The sequence below is a fragment of the Leptonychotes weddellii genome, chromosome 1 (assembly GCF_054177405.1).
Source record: "Leptonychotes weddellii isolate Sample4059 chromosome 1, ASM5417740v2, whole genome shotgun sequence".
NCBI classification, from domain to species: domain Eukaryota; kingdom Metazoa; phylum Chordata; class Mammalia; order Carnivora; family Phocidae; genus Leptonychotes; species Leptonychotes weddellii.
In genome coordinates this window covers 146,091,446-146,111,958 of record NC_138369.1, presented here as the reverse complement: position 1 = coordinate 146,111,958, position 20,513 = coordinate 146,091,446, and the positions used below count along the sequence as shown (strand labels likewise).

The 20,513-nt window shown below is 36.4% G+C and overlaps 1 protein-coding gene across 2 annotated transcripts in view; it reads right to left on the bottom strand.

Annotated features, from left to right (window-relative positions):
* Positions 1-20,513, bottom strand: part of CBLB (Cbl proto-oncogene B) — a 222,024-nt gene that overhangs the window by 30,243 nt on the left and 171,268 nt on the right. For both annotated transcript variants that reach the window (XM_081797463.1, XM_081797473.1), the window contains exons 14-17: positions 10,282-10,428; positions 6,927-7,024; positions 6,680-6,811; positions 3,990-4,130 (exon numbers count right to left, since the gene is read on the bottom strand). In XM_081797463.1, the coding sequence (XP_081653589.1) occupies positions 3,990-4,130; positions 6,680-6,811; positions 6,927-7,024; positions 10,282-10,428 (518 nt within the window). The remainder of the gene's footprint in view (positions 1-3,989; positions 4,131-6,679; positions 6,812-6,926; positions 7,025-10,281; positions 10,429-20,513) is intronic.

Below are 20,513 nucleotides of genomic sequence, written 5' to 3'. Positions count from 1 at the left end.
GTAAGTCCGCCGGTGACGCTGATGGAGCTGGTTTGCAGACTACAATCTGAGAACCCGCCACTGCTCTAGCCTGTCAGTCCTTCAACATCTCACCACACTGGTCTCCGTGACAGCTGAGCACTGGACCTTACCTCTCGCCTCCTCGGGTCTGAACTCTGAGTACAACCCTCAAATGGCAGGAGCTCCCATGGTAGCCACATGGTGACAGTGTTTCATAAAGGTCATAGTTAACCGCCTAAATCCTCTTCAATAACTCTTGCTAATGACCTAAATATTCTATTTTACTTTGACATTGCACTTCTGGATGCAACTGGAAAACTTTCATTTAACTGTAATAAAGTCAATTTTTTTGGCTTTTCAAGTTGAATTGTGACTTTAGGATTGGATAAGGACTTCAAAAGAGATTCCAGGTCAGAAAAATAGTAAAAGCAAGGTTCAATGAGGGCTGCCAGATATGTTGTGTATTTTGTGCACTGCACAAAGACATGCAGTTATGGGAATGAGCAGACTGTAATACAGCCTTGGCTTTGTTCCTGGAGCACTGGTCCCGGCACAACGGGGAAGGATGGGGGCTGCTTTCAACCCACCAGCACAAAAGAAGGGCCTTTTTGTAATCTGAACAAAAGCACATATGTGCTAGCAAAGTATAAAGCTTTTTTTGAAGATTCTTCAGGTTTTGTTAAGATAGGACTAGCCCACCCAGAATGGATGCTCATGCACAGCAGTGGGCATGACTATTTGCTGAAAGAAATCTCACATGAAGGCTGAAAACAGAAACCAGATCAAAGAAGCATCAGAGCTGTACCCCTGCTTTGCTTCCCTCCACATCCTGCAGGAGTCCTAAGGCTCCTTCGCAGAAACCCAAGACCTTGCAGTTTGGAAACTGTTGCTTCACAGAAGTCAGTGGGCTTATAAGGCTGGAAAGGTGAACCTGACTCAAGTGTGCAGGGCACTGAACGCTGGGAATAAAGAGGGAGGTTTGATCAGGTGTTTAACACAACACCATGAGGAAATCTAATTTTTTTTTTTTAAGTCATCTATCCTTTGTCTTCAATTAGGGATAATGATTTCATTAAGGAAACCAAATCTCAATCATGCCCAGTAAAGGTTTACCATTACACTAGGCTAAAATCTTCCCGATTGAACCACAGGGACAGCAACAACTGTACAATGCTCATGCAGTCTGCTTTAAGACAGCGATCCCCTCTATTTCCCTTTTATGGGTCTACAACTAGGGAGTCAAACTTTCATCATTTATAGAGGGTTCTTTAATGAAGTTCACTGAAATAAGAGTGCAGAAAGGTCACAAATCTACTTTAGATACATAATGTATTAAATCATTTGCAAAATGGTACTTAAATGCTTATTTATGAGTCAAAAGAAACCTTCATGTTCTATTATGTAAGAAGAATTAAAATAGTTCTTTTGAAAAGGAGGAACTCTAACATGTGGTTTAAGGAGATTAAGAGTACCAACTTCCAGGTATACAATAAATCACAGAGACTGAAAGTACAGCATAGGGATTAGAGTCAATAATACTATAACAACACTGTCTCGTGACAGAGGTAACTACGCTTTTTGTGGGCTACACTGAGGAGCATATAGAATTACTGAATCAATGTTGTAAACCTGAAACAATATAACATTGTATGTTAATTATGCTTTAATAAAAAATAAATAGAATTGATTAAAAGCAGCTGTCTCAGTGGATCTCATATAGGATCTGGCAACAGACTAGAAATTTGTCACGTTAATGATATGAAAGGCTGGAAGAGGAAAAGAAATTACTATTTCTTCTCTTAGAAGTATTTATTATCAAGGGATGTCAACACTATTGAGAATGGAATTAGACTACCTGCATGTACAAAAGAAGGTCAAGAGACGGTCAACGAGTTCCAACGATACGCCCTGGCCCCATACTAGCCTCACACCATAGGTTAAGGGTGACTGTTGCTGAGCTGCCTGGCAGCCAAGCAACATTAAAACAAGCAAACCTATATATGAAATAAAAAGTTTTTACAACTTTTGTTTTATCTAATTAAAGGTGCATTTTCATTTTGTAATTTTTTTAGTAATATCAACGGCATTTTTATGAAGTTTTTTAAAGTAAAGCACAATGAAAAATAAAATTATGATAACTAAACATCTTACAATTAACTCTTTTGATTAAAAACAGGTAAAGCTGTGTATTTGTGTAAAATGTTCTCTTCCAACTCCCGGAAAACTTGACTTAATTTTAAAAGAAGGCACTACACTGGCTTTTATTTAATGGGGATTAAACCACATAAATAAAAGGTGACAGGGACCTTGTAGGAATCTGACCAGAGACTATCCAGAAGTTAGTCTTAGGAAAGGTTAACTAAAGTTTAGAGTGACTTTTTTTTTTTTAATGTTAAAGTCCATGTATAAAACAAAGATTTGAATAACTGAATAAGTGAAAAAGATAGCAAATGTTATTAGTGTTTATGATCTAAGAATAAATAGGAGCCTAATAGTTGTTTTTTTTTTTTTTTAAGATTCTATTTATTTACTTGAGAGCGAGCGAGCGAGCATGAGAGGGGAGGGTCAGAGGGAGAAGCAGGCTTCCCGCTGAGCAGGGAGCCCAATGCGGGTCTCCATCCCCGGACTCCAGGATCATGACCCAAGCCGAAGGCAGACACTTAACCAACTGAGCCACCCAGGTACTCCTAGGAGCCTAATAGTTATCCATGCTTTCTGCTTGGATTAGAAGGGGTATGACCCTCACTCTTTGATTGGTAGTATCCAGTGAATTCACGGACCCCAGGAGGGGAGGGAGCCATCTCACACAGCAGGTGATACAGAGGACAATTCAATCAATTATTTACTGATGAAAAACTAAATTCAAAATTATTTCTTAAAAAATGAATCTCTTTTAGAAACTGAAGTTACCTATTCCAAGTTATAGGTATATAATTTGTGTCTCATCCATAAATCACCTCAAATCTTCTAAGTTATCAAACTGAGTGGAAAAAAAAACCTAGGAAAATGAATACTAAAGGTGAATGATAAGGGCTAAGATTCCCAAGTTTTCACTAAGACACTGAGGCAGCCCAAGGTCAAACTGAGCACTTATTAAAAACTTTCAGATTTATCTAATATAAAAATGTAAGGTAATTATTAGAAAAGAAAAATTTTACCCTCTGTTCATCCAAACCAAATTGAGAAAAAGGTTTCCGAACACGGATCAGTCTCACCAACGTGAAAGATCGGAACAGTTAATAGCAGCAGATTCAATGTAACTGATTGTTTTTTCCTGACAGTTCTAATGGAGCGGATGGTTTATTTTAAGTCTCTTTGTTTTTATTTCTACTCCTCACTTGAAAGGCAAAACAAAACAAACAACCTATGTAGTAATTTCTCCTTGAAAAAGAACACTTTGAATAGATATATTGAGATATTAAGGAATAACAATGGTAACAATAAAATGCAGATACTTCAGAAAAACTTATCTACTGATGTTGTAATAATGCAATTTACCAAAACATTATCTTTTTGAATACAATTATGACCCGAAGCCATAGCTAGTAAAATTAAAACTATTAGGAAAAAAATACTACACTCAGAATCGGGAGAGTCTAAATTCTCTCCTCATCACTACTCTCCCAATCACGGAGCCCTTTTGGGTCTCAGGGATGCCTTCTGTGGCATAAGGATGTTATCTGGATTGGATGAGCTCTACAGCACCTAGGATTCCTATTGCTTCTGACATTTTTGTAATCCCAGGAGCCTGAGATCATGACCTGAGCCGAAAGCAGATGCTTAATGACTGAGCCACCCAGGTGCCCCTGTAATCCTTTGCATTAAATCAACCAACTGACAAGCAAACCTACCCAACTGCTGTTTTTTTCTACCTGGATTTCTCTGCTATGGAGTCAGAAACCACTAAATTACTGATGTTTATTTGACAGTACGATCTTAGAAATGTTCTTGCTTTAAGTGAAAAGTTTTCTTTGGCTTTTTCCTCTTACCTGAAGGAAGAAGGAAAAGGTCCTGTCCTGAGGATGGCCGGCTGTTGGAGCCGGGAGGTTTGGAGTGTTCAGTGAGGCTATGCCTTGCAGGAGGTGGGGGAGGTGGGAGGGATGGGGGGAGGGCGTCAAAAGCATCTTCACCTGCATTTAAAGAAAGGTCAGTATCAACAGCAGAACTTCATTAATGAAAACACAGCAGCATCAGACCAAAGTAATGATTGATTTTCTCTTGCTGCTCATAAAGAACTTCACCTGCAGGGTTTATCTCACAGTTTACCAACTTTGAGAACGAAAGCTGCTTATTTTCTGGGAGTGTCTGAAGAGAAACACAGGCATACAAACACACATGTACATGTGCCAACTTTTCAAACTCCCAGGCCTTTCTGGTAAAAAGCAGCACTGCAGGTTATGAAAGAACTTATTATCTACCTGTAACCTTTATAATATTAAGACACTAAGTTTGAACTAAAAATTATTGTAGGTCGTACCATCAAAACAGAACTTTTTATTTAACAAGAGTTCACAGCCTCTTATTAGAAAATCACACTGTGCACAAGAAATTTAATGTCACAGAACAGATTATCTTTTAAAGTTTATTCTTCTGGATTTTAATTCATTTAAACTAATGTTCCATATATTGTCAAAATACAGAAAATGTACCTATAGTAGAGAAATGTATTTTTCTATTTATCAGATATTGCTAAAGAGGAACAGTTAAATATAGAACTCTCTTCTGTGGTCCCCAAATTACTTATATTTGCATATTTCCCAGCTTTAGTAACTACAGAATATTGCAGTATGCTTTTATGTCTACTTATTTTTCCCTTGTCACATCTTACTATTCTACTCATATTTTCCCTTATCTCAATTCTTTAAAACAATAAAATTGCAATGTATGTATTTTTGTAAGTAATCTCAAATATTCTGTGAATAAAACAGGGTAGTAAAAATTCATGTATTTAAATTTATTGACTTAAGCCAAAGGTATATTGAAAAAATAGCTTTATCATTCATCCAACTTGCCTTACAAAACATATTCAAAGTATTTTCTCTAATGATCATAAGTCTTTTTCTAACTTAAAACATTTGGAGGTGTGGCAGAGGGGAGGAAAGAGAGCTTTGCTATCCTGCCAACCTTAGGCTATCTGCTACATTCATTATCTTATTCATCCAAATCCTTTTTTCAGCCCCTCAATGTCAGGTACCATGCTAGGCACATGGGTAATGTGAAGATCAAAATCACAAGGCCCTGATGCAAGGAGCTTAGATTCCACAAGAAGATCTAAGAAAAACTCACAAAGAGGTCTGATTCACAGGGAAGAGTCCCTCAGGTCTCACAGAGAGAGCTCCACATTGGAAGGAGGACAGGAAAAGTAGAAAGCGGTATTCAGCAAGGTGTTACCAAGAACAGAAAGGCCTGGGATATCAGAGGCTCAAAAACATTTATTCATTAAATGCAAGGATGGTGTCTTCTAGACAGAGGGAACAGTATAAATAGTATAAATAAAGCATGAAATGTACATGAAGAGCTGGAGGAAGGTTGAGTTACAAAGACAGGCTGGAGCACTGATCTGCATTGTTTGATATGGTAGTCACCATCCATATACAGCTGTTTAGTTGAAATTAAAACTGAGTTCCATCCACAGTTGTGCAGGTGAATATATAGATTCTTTACATCACCACATAAAGTTCTACTGAACAATGCTGATTTAGGTCATGAAGACGTGGGTAACAGGTCAAAAACCAGCACACAGGAAGAAGTGGGAGGGAGAAAAAAAACTGTAGGTAAAGAAGTTAGCAGGTGCCTGTAATTGATGTAGTGAGAATGAAGCACTGAGCTACAGAAAGAGCAGGAGCAAAAGACACTGCAATTATATAACTAGATACATGGGTTGACGGTGTCTGGGAAAAACTCAAAAGGGTCATTTCACAGTTCTCGGTGCCTACTAATTGATTCAGAGAAGCTTATATGGACCTTCATCATACATTACTTTATGCTATGGTGACTTGTTATTGTGAAGCCTTAAGGTGTGGAGATTCTAATTGTCTTCCTCTAAAAATAGGTGAGAAACTTCTAGAATTAAACACAGATACCAGCACCAGCCAACTTTAACATACATACATGTGTACCTTCACGCATGTATACACACACATTATTGTACTTTACATTAAATTCGAACCAAAGAGACTGAGATTCTTTGGATGTGTAATTGCAGTGATTATAAGACAGAATCTATCTTATATATATAATTTTCCATAATGTAATTAGCTAAGTAAGGGGAACTGGGCCATGTTATGCTGAAAGAAAGAGTAAGTACACATTCATTAAGAACTGTACTTAAGGAAAATCTCAGATGAACACTTCAAATCTACTAGAACACAAGGGCTCAGGGGAAGGAAGGATGAGCTCTCACAGGTTTTTTAGACTACATTTAGTACGTGAAGAGATGACTTGATAAAATGCAGACTGATGGCCAGCCCTGTACACCATTGCTTCAATCATATACGTGGAATAGTGGTTACGTGAACGTGAGAGCCACCACTACCTAGAGAATCCATTCTAATTCAGACAAATTCATAACCTTGTAAGTCTGTGTTACATTTAACTCTGAAATCTGATAATTCAGATAGATATTAACTGAAAGAAGAGGGAGGGTGGCTTGTTTGAAAATTGTTTTAAAGGTTTCAACCTAATGGAGGGATGAGAAGATCATAATCAGAGGGCGTCCTGTTGAGTGAAGAACCATGCTTTGGATTGTCCCGAGTTGGAGGCCTGGCAGGTGGTAATGGCACTGGATCAGAGGCTGAATCAAAAACATCTCCTAGAGGATAACACAAAATCTTAATGTATTTTCAGTACAACAATGGCATGGAATTTTGCCTTTAAATTCTGACCATTAAGATCTAGAACACAAAGAGAATATGTTTTATACATACCCTTTAAATATATGCCTAATTCAGGGATGTTTGATTTCTTCATCTCTGAAGATGTACCATGTGTTCCATTTAATATACAATGGCCATTATCACAAGACCTAAAGCAGAGATCAAAGGACAAAAACCGTAAGAAAAACTACTTTCCATTTAAAAGTAATTTGGAGGGTGATAGGAACTAGCAGCGCTGCTCATACGCCAAAGCTTGAAAACAAATATAATTTCCCTTTCTGGAAAAGGTATAAGAAATATAATCTAGATATTTTTATTCAACTATTTTTACAAAGAAGAAGTAAATATCTCATGGAGACAAATAATCTTTTTTTAAAGTGAGATCAAGAGTTACAAAGGCCACAAAAATTGTTGATAAGCTAAACACATCTGTGAAAATCAACATATTTGGACGAGTTCAATAATACCTTGTCAAGTTTTTTTTTTTTTAAAGATTTTATTTATTTATTTGAGAGAGAGAATGAGATAGAGACAGAGAGAGCATGAGAGGGGGGAGGGTCAGAGGGAGAAGCAGACTCCTGCTGAGCAGGGAGCCCGATGCGGCACTCGATCCCGGGACTCCAGGATCATGACCTGAGCTGAAGGCAGTCGCTTAACCAACTGAGCCACTCAGGCACCCAGTACCTTGTCAAGTTTTTGAAAAAAACATGTAGTAAGGCAAAAATAAATACGTAATAGTCCCAATGACTTTATTATTTGTTGATGGTATTTAACATATATTTATTTCTGTAATTTAAGCTTTCCTTATAATAAACTAGAGCCCATCAAAGAAGAAGAATTATTAAATGTTCCAAAATTTCATTAAAATTCTGATAGGCATATTCGAAGACATAGGGTTTGTGTGAGAATTTCACTACCGCTGTGACCAAAACTCCAGCACTTCTAGCGGCTGTAGACAACTGACTTTGGCAAAGGCCTTGGGTACATGACAAATATTTTAATTTGGGTGTCTGTAAAGGATAAGACTTACTAAAAAAGTATTTTTGTTGTTTGTATTAATACATTGGAATCATACCATGACCACAATGGACAAAACTGGGCCATGGGAATATAGCAGGAAGAGAAAGTACAGAGCATCTTTTGTCTTTAGAATATGGCTGTGTAACAATGAATTCTCTGCTCACCAAGTTATTCTGTTCACAAAAAGCTATAGGAAACAGAGTTTGTATTTTCCTTTTCTTTGATTTACTCTGAATTCTTGGGCAAAGTAAAAGTACATACATAATGGACGAGATAGTGGATATTTAAATAGTTACAGCAAGAGTGTTTCATCTGAAATTCATTCCCATTCTCTCTGGTGGCCACGTCTGTTTCAGGGGCCAGAGATGGTTCATTTTAAAATAGTTATCATGTATTGAATTTTCATAATAATGATGGATTTTTATGAAACTGAATTGAATTATTCATCTACTGTTTAACTTTTTCCACATATTGACAATTTATTTCTTCTGATGTTCCAAAGGGGGAAAAGGAAGTGTTTAAGCTTAAAGAGCTTAAAGAGTGTTCTGTGGAGGACATAAGAAGTTACTTCATCCATTGGCTTTCGAGAACAAATTAGATAAAAAAATTCACTCCAATTAAGGTTAGGGATTATCAACATTTATTACTTCTCTATAACAATAGAAAGATGGTAATGGTGGTCATAATTCAAATTTATTTTCAGGATTTGGGAGGCCTGTCACCAAAAATCTCATCCAATATGATCTGACAATTAAAATTTAAAGCATTTAAATTATACCTCTCACTTCTTCAGCAATGAAAAAAATGAAATCCCAAGGAAACCAAAAAAGCTCATCTTATTTCAGTCTTTAAAAATTACATTTGTCAGAGTCAAAAGGACTAAAAATTGTGACAATTTGTATTTGATGTGAAGGAGTAAGTTTCTTCTAATAAGAGTAGTAAATATTTGGTTCTTCTGATATAAGAAATTGCCTCTCAGTTATTTATCTTCTCAATGATACTGTTTTATCAACAAATGCCTTAAACACCACTGATTAGCATGAAATGCTTTGGTTCTTGTTTTGAAATATGAAGCCCTAGACTGCAGAATGTTAGTAATCCTGGTTAAGAATTCTGCAGAGTGTTGATAATTCTAACCAGGATCACTCATGTAGACAGCTCTCTGGTTAAAATGAAGATTTGCTCCTTTTTCCCAAGCTCCATTTTCACCTCCGTGTGATACTCAAAGGCACTAAAAGATTTTTTAGATTTTCCAACTGAAAAGAAGGAAACACTCCACTCATAAACTGCTTTCCACTGATTGACTTGACCTTGAAAAGGAAATGGCACACGAAGGAAAGATGACAGAGATGGCTGAAGTGTTCGGCAGTTCTATCCTCAACCGAGAGCTGCTGGAAGGCAGGAAGGCTGGGCCACCAGCCGGAGTTGAGCCCTATGCTGTGTGCCGAGCATCGCTCCAGGGAGTCCGTCTCACAAAGGCAATGAGCTCACAAAGTAAGTTTCAAAACCAAGATCTGACTTACTGAGTACCTCGTGTAAGTCAAATGAGAAAAAAGAAAAATACTTGAGATTACAGATTATTAAGTCAATTATGTAAGTGCAGAATCATCTTTCTACTTTTAAAAGCATACTAATATTTCAATACCCACCACCTGTTTTTAGTAACTGTTATACACCTCAGTGGAGCTGCCACTTCAAAGACCACGGGAGTCTCTGTCATAAGGAGAACAAACAACTGACAAGAAGAAAAAAAAAAAGACACTATCCCTCACAATCTTATTCGAGCTAAGGAAAAGTAAAATAGTTCCTGATTAAAAAAAATACAACTAAGGGAAATACTTTTAGTTGGTTGTTTTTTTTTGTTGTTGTTGTTGTTTTTACTTCTTCAAGATATGATGGATAGAAGTAGGTAGCATATCAAGAAGGGAAATGAATATATATTATACTAGTCTTTACATCACGAAAAAAAATTCTAAGGAAGGTTGAGTAATACTTTAGTTTCTGAGCACTGATTTTTCTTCATGAGATATGTGCTTAGAACTGATCATATGCACTGAAAATAGCGTATTAAAAATTCATGAATTAATCACCACAATACATAATGTACAGCATTATTAGACTCTAATTTGTGGGGGGAGGGGCAACAAAATGTTCCATTAGATTTACTAGTCGATTAATTTAGTTAAATGACTTCCTGATTAATGAGGAATCTCCATCTTTTAGTTTTCTCTTAAAATAACGCAGAAAATAATATATAGGAAGAGGTTGTTTTGACCAAGAAATCAAGGATTTTTAATTAAATACATGTAATTCAGTTGCTTAAAAAAAACCACAATGATAATGCTTATGCAGATGTGAGGTGATAAAAAGCGGCCTGTATGCTTACCTAAGAGGAGGTTTTACATTATGGCAATGAGATGGTTGTGAATTCAGGGAAACAGGATGGGATGAAGGAATCTTGTATTCATCATCATCTTCCTCTACTGGGTCTCTGGTTTTCTCTGAAAGGGAATTTGCTAACGGGCCAGTACACCTACCGGAGAGGGAAGAAAATCCAGTCTAGTTTCAGCATAACAATTCAGAACAGGCAAGTCGGGTGTGATATATTCAAATCAAAGGAGCTACTTTGTCACTTGTGTTCATTTTTCAATTACAGGGTAACATCAGAAGAGCTGTTCTTATACTAAATACAAATGAAAAGGATTTTCAATCTTTTGTTAAGAGTCTATTGATGAAATAAAAGAATTTTCATACTTATAATTTTAAATGGCACAGTAAGAAAAACTAGTATCCTGTCAAATTAAATAAAAAGGTCTTGAAGTCAAAAGAGAATGTATAAAATTATTCAAACCAAAGCTATTAAAATATTAACATTTTGTTCCAATTTAACTTAAATGGGTAAATTAAGATAATAAATATATACGCATGGTAGTTTTATATATTAATGAAGTCTTTATAGAAAGGTCAAACTTTGTCTCTTGTGAATATTACCTATAGCTGAAAAAAATCCAGTTCAATTAAATGAATTCCTTCTCCTGTGGAGTTCAAGTACAATTCAAATTGTTAATTTTTTTTTCCCCAACAACTACTAAGAACTAAAAATGACTGGAACAATTAGGAGTAGATAATAAGAGAACTTATTAAGTCTTTGAGGTACAGTACATTATTTTCATGGCTTCAATTCCCTGGCTAAATAAAAAAGAATGAAAATGAGTACAGCAATTACCTAATATCAAAAGAAATTTTCAAGCATTTTACTTGTCCATGAGAGTAAATAAACAAAATAAAACAAAGCCAAACAAGGAAACAAAACCTACTGTTTTTCAGTCGTTGCTAATGGAGTTTAATCTAATCCTTGCTTATGCAAGTGAAAAATATCAAAGTAGAAACACACGCACCTACCCTAACTTTCTGGCACCCAACCAATTTGCAAGACATTGTTGGTGTATATAAACCCAAAGCTTTTGTTAGTCATGGTGAAACCTCTGTTTCATTAAAAGTTTTTTTTTTTTTTTAAATTCCTGTGACTGCAATTTTGAAGCACCTTCTGTAGAGGGAGCAAGAATCCTTTGGTACATGTGCCATCAAGCCTGAAATAACTTTCTCATTTAGATTTCTTCTCACTAGTTAGAATGAGAAACATTTTAAGGGCTTTTCTTTGTGCCCATTACAAGAAGACATTGTGAAAAACGTAAAAGTTTTCAAGTTTCAACTATGTATTTGAATCCTTAGAAAGTTCAAAGATTAAAGAAAAATCCCTCCTAAGACTTTTCAAAAGCATATTTTTACCTGTCTTTGAAGACTTTTTCAATACTGATTTTTGAATTCTTGTTTGTTTGAACAATCTCCAAATTCAAATGACAGTTTATAGTGAGATGAAAGCACAGTGACACAGTGACAAAAAAATCCACTGCCCAGAGCCCAAGCTAATGACCTGATTAATAACCTAAGGGTTACACCTCCAATGGTGTAACCTTAGAAGAGGTATGTATATTCCAAATGAAGGCTGGGGAGTACATGGACTGCAAAATGGTGATCTTGATGGGTGTTAGAGTAGGGAATTCAAACATGACCATGGACATTGATTTACCTAACTCAAGGACCAGAATGGGTTCTATCAGCAAATGAAAGAATATACATCCTTTCTGTATCCTAATATACTTTCATTCATAATGAATCCTTTTTTCCTATGCAAGTCAAGCATATCTTGTATAAAAGAAAAAGACTTATTAACCAACTGTTCAACAACATCAATGTTAGAAATCTACCATCTGCCTGTTGAGGGTTACTTCCAAAGATTTAAGAGTTTCCAAAGAAGCACTGCATATTGAGACAAGAATGGACAGTTTTTGAAATCACATCTGTTATGGCTGATTCTATATTTTCTCTTTAATGATAAAGAATTTCATCTGGGTAATTCCACCCCTACTCTTTTGCTTTGCTGCAAATCAACATATGGAATATTTCTGAAGAAAATGAAAAGTAAAGCTCACCTAAGATTTTATGGAATAATAAAGGCTTACTGCTAAAATTTACTAACCATGGATTATTAGCTTAAGTGGATTTTAGTGGATTATACCCAGAAGTGAAAAAAGCCTTCAAGTGGCATTTCTATCTAAATCCAAAAAAGTGCTTAAATATCCCATTTATCACCATTTTAATAAGTTCGAAAGAGTCAGATATTTTTCTTCTTTGTGTTTTTAATGCAAACTTCTTATATCAGTATAATATTCTACTTAGATAAGCCAGTTTATAAAGAATATCATTCCAGTGCATTTAAAAAATTTTTTTAAAGATTTATTTTCTTTACACGGAGAGAATGCATGGCGGGGGAGGGGCAGAGCGAGAGGGAGAGAGAAACTTTAGCAGATTCCATGCTCAGCAGGGAGCATGATGCCAGGCTGATCTCACAATGCTGAGATCATGACCTGAGCCGAAACTGGGAGTCAGATGCTTAACCTGACGTTTAACCAGCAGCGCCACACAGGTGCCCCTCGTTCCAGTACATTTTATTCAGCATTACATAACTTTTTGTATCAAATTAATCTTATCCAGTTCTGAAGGGAAAAATAAAAGCAGTTTCTATCCTAAAAAACAGGAATGTACAGTATGGACTTTGGGTGATTATGTGTCAATATAGGTCCAGCTGTTTTAACAAATGTACCACGACGGTGGAAGATGTTGATGATGGAAAGGGGAGGCATGTGTGTGGGGGGGTTAGTATAAGGGAAACCGCTGTACCTTTTCCTCAATTTTGCTGTGAATCTAAAAAAACTAAAGTCTCTAATTACTCTAAACTTCCCTAAAAATAAAGTTTTAATAAAAAAAGAAGGTACAGGGGCACCTGGGTGGCTCAGTCGTTAGGCATCTGCCTTCGGCTCAGGTCATGATCCCGGGGGCCTGGGATCGAGCCCCGCATCGGGCTCATCGCTCAGTGGGAAGCCTCCTTCTCCCTCTCCCTCTGCTGCTCCCCCTGCTTGTGCTCTCTCTCCCTCTCTCTCTCTCTAATAAATAAAATCTTTAAAAAAAAAATAAAATAAAATAAAAAAAGAAGGTACAAATAAGATAAAGAAGTTGTATATAAAATACCAAAAGAGAAATCTCAAATCACGTAAATAATTACACTCTTTGTAATTATATGTGGGATTTTTTTTTTCCTCAGCACAGACGAATTCAAAAAGTACGTTCAGTTTTACTCACCACTAAATAAGTGGTAAAAGAATTAGCTTCACAATTTTCCTTAGCTATCACGTGTGTTTACTTTTGGCAGTGGAGAAAATACCTAACTTACGGGACACAAGAAAATTTTCAGTCATTGATTTGGCTTCTGAGAAATGTTTAGGGTATCAGAGGAACAAAACAGAGCAAATTGTATTTGGCTGGTTCCAAGTTAAAGCTGCCAAGTAACCCATCTCACCATTTACACCCATTACTTCATTCCCTTTATATTATTATCATCCTACACTCGCAAAGCGCTCTGCACTGTGGCTGTCATTCTGGAGTTCATTCTCTGGTAATGCACAAGGACACATCCTCTCAAAGATGCACGGCCATTCTCTCCCCAACTTGCACCTCTTGTTAAATTCACTGTGTGTTAGTTATCTGAGCCTTCAGTGAGAAATACATCCATTTTCTGCAAGTGCATACTTGAAACAAACCAATAATATATTTTCCAACGCTGTTCTTAGTGATTTTTACATTTCAAAACAAACTCACAGATACACTCCTCTATAGCATTTTATATTCTTGGTGTGAGAGGCACATAATCAGAGGGGTGACCTGCATATCCCACTGGCTTTATTTATGTAACTTATAACTCATACACCACACTTTGCCATGTACTTTTCTTTCCTTCAATTGAGTAATTCTTGATAACTCACTTAGTCCATCAACTTTTCCAGAAAAAAAGGCAGAGTAGAAATATCCACTTTCATTGTCTATATATGAACCTCTTGTGACATTGCCCGACAAAACAATTTTCTTTCAACTTTAATTTGTTCGATTATATGTATTCAGTATATGTTCCTTCACTGACACTGTGTTTTCTATATATTCATCTACGTCTGTCATCTATTTCTGTCCTAAATTGCAAAATGCTTAAGGGTAGACCCTGAGTCAACAAAGGCCTGGCATGGTGTGCGTCCGGAGGAGCACTCACAGCTTTTAGATAAAAATGAGTGGTTATCAGAGAAATAGATGACCAAGCTGTTAAGGGGAAAAGAACAATCATTTTTAGGATTCTTTCGTAATCTTAAAGGCATTTTAAATTATTTCACTCGTTTTCTACATGTAACAACGTTTCACTCGTTTTCTACATTTATACACTCGTTTTCTACGTTTAATCATATCTGAAGGCAAGGTTTTAAAAAATATCTTTTCTTAAAACTGAATCTTCAGAACCTGCTGTATACATTAGTCCATATTTCTTGTACTAATTATCACAATCCTAACAGGGAAAATACTTAACTCACAGAAATCATAGCCCTGGGAAGTGGTGACACAAAATAAAGCTGTATTTGAAATGATTGCAACTACGCCAAATAAGTAATTTCCCCAGTATATCAGAGTGAGTTTTATAATACACATACTGATTTTGAGGGTTCTTTCATGATATCGAGAAAAGTTGATGTGGCATATCATTATGTTTAACATGCGCTTTCCTATAAACTTTAATTATAAGCATTTCACGAACTTGTATATAAATTGGAGAAACAAACTTTAAGTTACATTTTTAAGTTAACTTATTCAGAACCAATGTCCATCTCTAAAATTTTTAGGGGGTCTGCTTTAGAAATCAAGAAGATAGATACTGAGGAAACATACTTTTCTTGAGAATCTAATTTTTCAATATATGTTGGACATTAAAGACTTCACAATGATATTTAAAGTGGTATTATTTGTAATCACCCAAAACTGGAAATAACCCAAATGTCCCTCAGTGGAGGGATGGATAACCAAGCCACAGTATGTTTTAAAATGGAATACTTACTCTGGAGCAATAAAAAGGAACAAACTATTAATACACTTGATAACATGGATGAATCTCAAATGCATTACACTAAGTAGAAAGAAGCCAGACTCAAAGGACTATGTACCACATGATTCTATTTATCTGACATTCTGGAAAAGGCAACACTATATGGACATAAATCAGATTGGTAATTTCCAGGGGTTTGGGGTGAGGGGAGACACTGACATCTTCTGGAGTGATGGAACTGTCCTGCAACTTGATTGTGGTGGTGAGTACATGGCTATGCATTAGAACTCACAAAGCTGGATTTTACTGTACATAAATTATGCTTTAACCAGGGAAAATTTCATTTTAAAATTAAAAACTCATTTTAATTCATTTTAGATATTGTAGCTAAGCATCTTTCACAAATATGCTGAATATTCTTAGTGGCCTTCAATTAACTTTGAGAAGACAAAGAAATCTTTTTTTTTTTTTTTAAGATTTTATTTATTTATTTGAGAGAGAGAATGAGATAGAGAGAGAGCATGAGAGGGGGGAGGGTCAGAAGGAGAAGCAGACTCCCTGCTGAGCAGGGAGCCTGATGCGGGACTCGATCCCGGGACTCCAGGATCATGACCTGAGCCGAAGGCAGTTGCTTAACCAACTGAGCCACCCAGGCGCCCAAGACAAAGAAATCTTAACAGAAACTAAGAAATGCTTGAATGTTGTGGAATATGCAAAGATGCCCTTGCTTAATATGAAAATAAAATCTCATTCTAACCCTACACATTTCTATCAATGGATCGATATGTTCATGGAGAAATGGAGAATATATGATAGATTATGCCTCTGTGGGACCAAAAAGAGACAGTATAAGGAATATATTTTACACTGTATATTTAAATAGCATCCAAAGGCTCACATTTTTCTTTTCCTTCTTTTTTTTTTTTTTTTTTGAGAGAGAGAGAGAGAGAATGTGTGAGTCAGGGGAGGGATAGAGGGAGAGGGAGAGAGCCTCAAGCAGGCTCCACGCTCAGCACAGGGCCCGATGTGGGGGCTCAATCTCAGGACACCGAGATCATGACCTGAGCTGAAATCAAGTTGGACACTCAACCAACTGAGCCACCCAGGCAACCCTAATGGCTCACATTTCTAAGGCTACTTATTTTTTGTGATCTTAAATGATCTTTTTGTAAATTATAAGTAACAGGTTTGTCAGACCACTAGGACTAATGTTCTATCAGTTCTCATCATAGCTTTTAGTCAGAGAAAATCAAAGATTAGTGGAATTAGCGGCACTCCCCCCCATCCAGGTTATAGCCATCCACCAAATGTTTTCCCACAAAAGATGAGAAGGGATTGCAATTCTATGTGAACTTAGAAATTATAATACTATGATAAAAGGGAGATAAATAATATTCATATTTATTTTATACACTCTCCACACATTATTGCTTTCTCTGTTGAGACTGGAATAAAATGATATACTTGCAACCCTCAACTGTTTTCATCAATGTCTCAACAAAAGGCTGTAGTGATTCACTAGAAAACCTATGTTAGGTTGGTCAAACTGCTTTGCAGATTTGAACAAAACTTTATTTTCCTGAATAGTCTTACTGATTTATAAATTAAGTCTGAGTTTCAAATACTAAGTTCTATCAGTAGGTAAAAATCAAATGCACAAGCATTCTACATGATACAACAACAGAAGAATGCCACAGCGATCATAGTGAACAAATTGAAAAGAAGGAGCCTTGGGGCGCCTGGGTGACTCAGTCGGTTGAGCGTCTGCCTTTGGCTTAGGTCACGATCCCGGGGTCCTGGGATTGAGCCCCGCATCAGGCTCCCTGCTCCTCGGGGAGTCTGCTTCTTGCTCTCCCTCTGCCCTACCCCTGCTTGTGCGTGCGTGCTCTCTCTTACTCTCTCAAATAAGTAAATAAAATCTTTTGTTTTTTTTTAAATAAAATCTTAAAAAAAAAAAAAAGGAAAAGAAGGACCCTGTCCACCATCCCCTATATATCATGTCAATTGTTATTTATAGGACACTGCTATCTTTGGTAATAATGCACTTTTCCATTTACCCAAGGTAAAACAAACAAACAAAAAAGTGCAATATTTTGGCAAGACTTAAAAAGATTTTAAGGTACTACTAGAGGAAAGCTGGTTCTGAAACTAATAAAAGAGCAACCATATTCATTTGCTAGGATGAAAAAAACAGAGTAGAGGGGCGTCTGGGTGGCTCAGTTGGTTAAGCGACTGCCTTCGGCTCAGGTCATGATCCTGGAGTCCCGGGATCGAGTCCCACATCGGGCTCCCTGCTCAGCAGGGAGTCTGCTTCTCCCTCTGACCCTCTTCCCTCTCATGCTCTCTGTCTCTCATTCTCTCTCTCGCAAATAAATAAAATCTTAAAAAAAAACAAAAAACAAAAAACAGAGTAGCTCTTAATTACAGCTTTATCTTCCATTAAAAAGTTTTCTACCATCTTTTCTTATATTTAAATCAATAACACTAATTTCTTATCACTGAGCACAGAAAGAATTCATGTAAAACTGAAGTACATATTGCCTACACTGATCCTCAGGTGAACAATAACAGACCACGTTTTCCTGCTTTTTTGACACTAGGCACACGTAATGAAGCCTGGTATGTACCATATACAAAATGAAAAATTCCCATCAAGCTCATTCCCTTTAAGTGTTTTTAAATTACAATGTGGTATTTGTGGTATTAATGTCTTCCGTCGTTTAGTCCTTTTTTCTCTTCTTTCTCTGTCATCCACCTGCTAGTTAAAAACAAAGCAAAACAAAACAAACTTTCCCCTCTACCAGGAATTCTCCAAATCGTTTCATTCACACACTGATCTAGCTTTATAGTTTTACACTCAGATTTATAGAGAGACCATTCTGGTGACTGTTTAAAGACAACCACCAAGGGCGCCTGGGTGGCTCAGTCGTTAAGCGTCTGCCTTTGGCTCAGGTCATGATCCCAGGGTCCTGGGATCGAGCCCCGCATCGGGCTCCCTGCTCAGCAGGAAGCCTGCTTCTCCCTCTCCCACTCCCCCTGCTTGTGTTCCTGCTCTCGCTACCTCTGTCAAATAAATTTAAAAAAAGAAAAAAAAGACAACCACAGTCACACGTGTGTTCACATGCACAGAGGCTGATGTTTGGAAGCGTGGATCTCTCTGGTCACTCTCACTGGAGGGTGGCAGTTGTCGAGGCTACATTCACAAAGCTACATTTCTAGTTTATTTTCCCTAGCAATTTGGGATATAAATGAAGATTTTGATAATAACCAATAATGTTTACTAAAATTTTACTCTACAGAAGTGTTTTAAATAAATTTTATCTAATTAACATTTCAGGGGTAAATGGCATAGTCTACTACAAGGTTATATTTTAATATATAAGTTCCTATATTGCTAAAAATCTCACAGTTAACACTCATATGTCTAAGAGTATAACAAATCTATTAAATTTGAGCATTAAGTTTATTAGCTTTTGATAGTACCTACTGAAATATTCACCTAAATATAATATAAATTTTAAGCTTAGATCGTATGTTCAACTGTTCCCTCAAAATGTCTATTTAGGGGTGTGTGTGTGTGCGTGTGTGTGTGTTAAGCATCCCAAACTCAGCAGATCCTAAGTCTCTGTCCTGTTCCCGCATCTGCTCTTCTCCAGTCTCCCTCACTTTGGAAAATGGCACCAATGATTCACTCAGTTTCTTTAGCCAAAAACCTATGTAGGGGTCGTCACTGACTATCATACCTCACAGATACCCAGTTTATTAACAGGTACCATTGGATCAAAATATTCCCCAAAGCTGACCTAGTAAATCTATCACCGTGACTCCAGTCAAAGCCCTGACCATCTCTGACTGGTCTACCACATCAGACAACGCCACTCTCCATTGGTCTCCCCGCTTTCACTTCTGCTGTCCTAACGACAATTTTCCACATAACAGCCAGAGAAATTCTTTAAAAATGCAAACCAGTATCATGTCAAAATGCTGACCACAACTATCCGAAACTAACCAAACCAAAATTCTTATCTTGGCTTTAAAGGTGGTATAATATTTAACCCCGGAATATACCTTATTCAACTCTAGTCAATTTATTTCAAGACAAATATAATTTAGTAAAAATTTAAACTACAAAGTAAAAATAATACACATAGGATTTTTTTTTCATTCTCCTCCTAGAAAATAGTAAGTACCCATGTTTTAAGCTTTTATTTAAAATTTTACATTTATAGCTAAATGTCAATTATGTTAAATAGAAACCATTTAGAAAAACTATTTAAGAAAAAAATAATCTATGCAAACTAGTACAGTTTTAGCTTGCTTAACAGAACATTTTTTAAAAATAAATTCTATATTCTTCTAGGTCTCAAGATAGTTATATAATGAAAGTCACATAATTGCAAACATATAATTTTATAAGAAAGTAAAACTATCAGCATAGTCTCTTACATCAAGTAAATGGGAATCACGGTAACATCAAATAATTTAACAATTACACTTTGGTAAATATTTATAACAACACAATGTACATTTAAAAAGGTAAATGCCACCATCGGGGGTGGGAGGATGGGTTAGCCTGGTGATGGGTATTAAAGAGGGCACGTTCTGCATGGAGCACTGGGTGTTATACGCAAATAATGAATCATGGAACACTACATCAAAAACTAATGATGTATGGTGATTAACATAATACAAAAAAAAGAAATAAAACATTACAAATGTAAAAAAAAATAAATAAAAAAATAAAAACAAAAATAAAAAGGTAAATGCTAGCTGCGACTTTCCTGAATTCAACTTTGGGATTTTCAACATTTGCGAGAAATATAAGTCTACATTAGGTAGTAATACGTGATTTTGCTTTGGGCTGATTTTGAAACATGCAGAAAGAGTCTAACATGGAATTAGGTACTTGAACATCCAACATCTCTATTTCATCCCTATTTGCTGAGACCTCTGCTCTATGCCCCTCTAGGGCTACGGGTCTATACTCACTGGACTCTGGTTATACATTCTAATGAGGCTCAGGTAGACCAAACATAAAAAACAAAAACCAAACAAAACTAGAGCAGTAATCCAACTCATACTGGCTTCAGCAATGAGACACAAACAGCCAACTACAAATGAACACTTACATTGCCAAATAT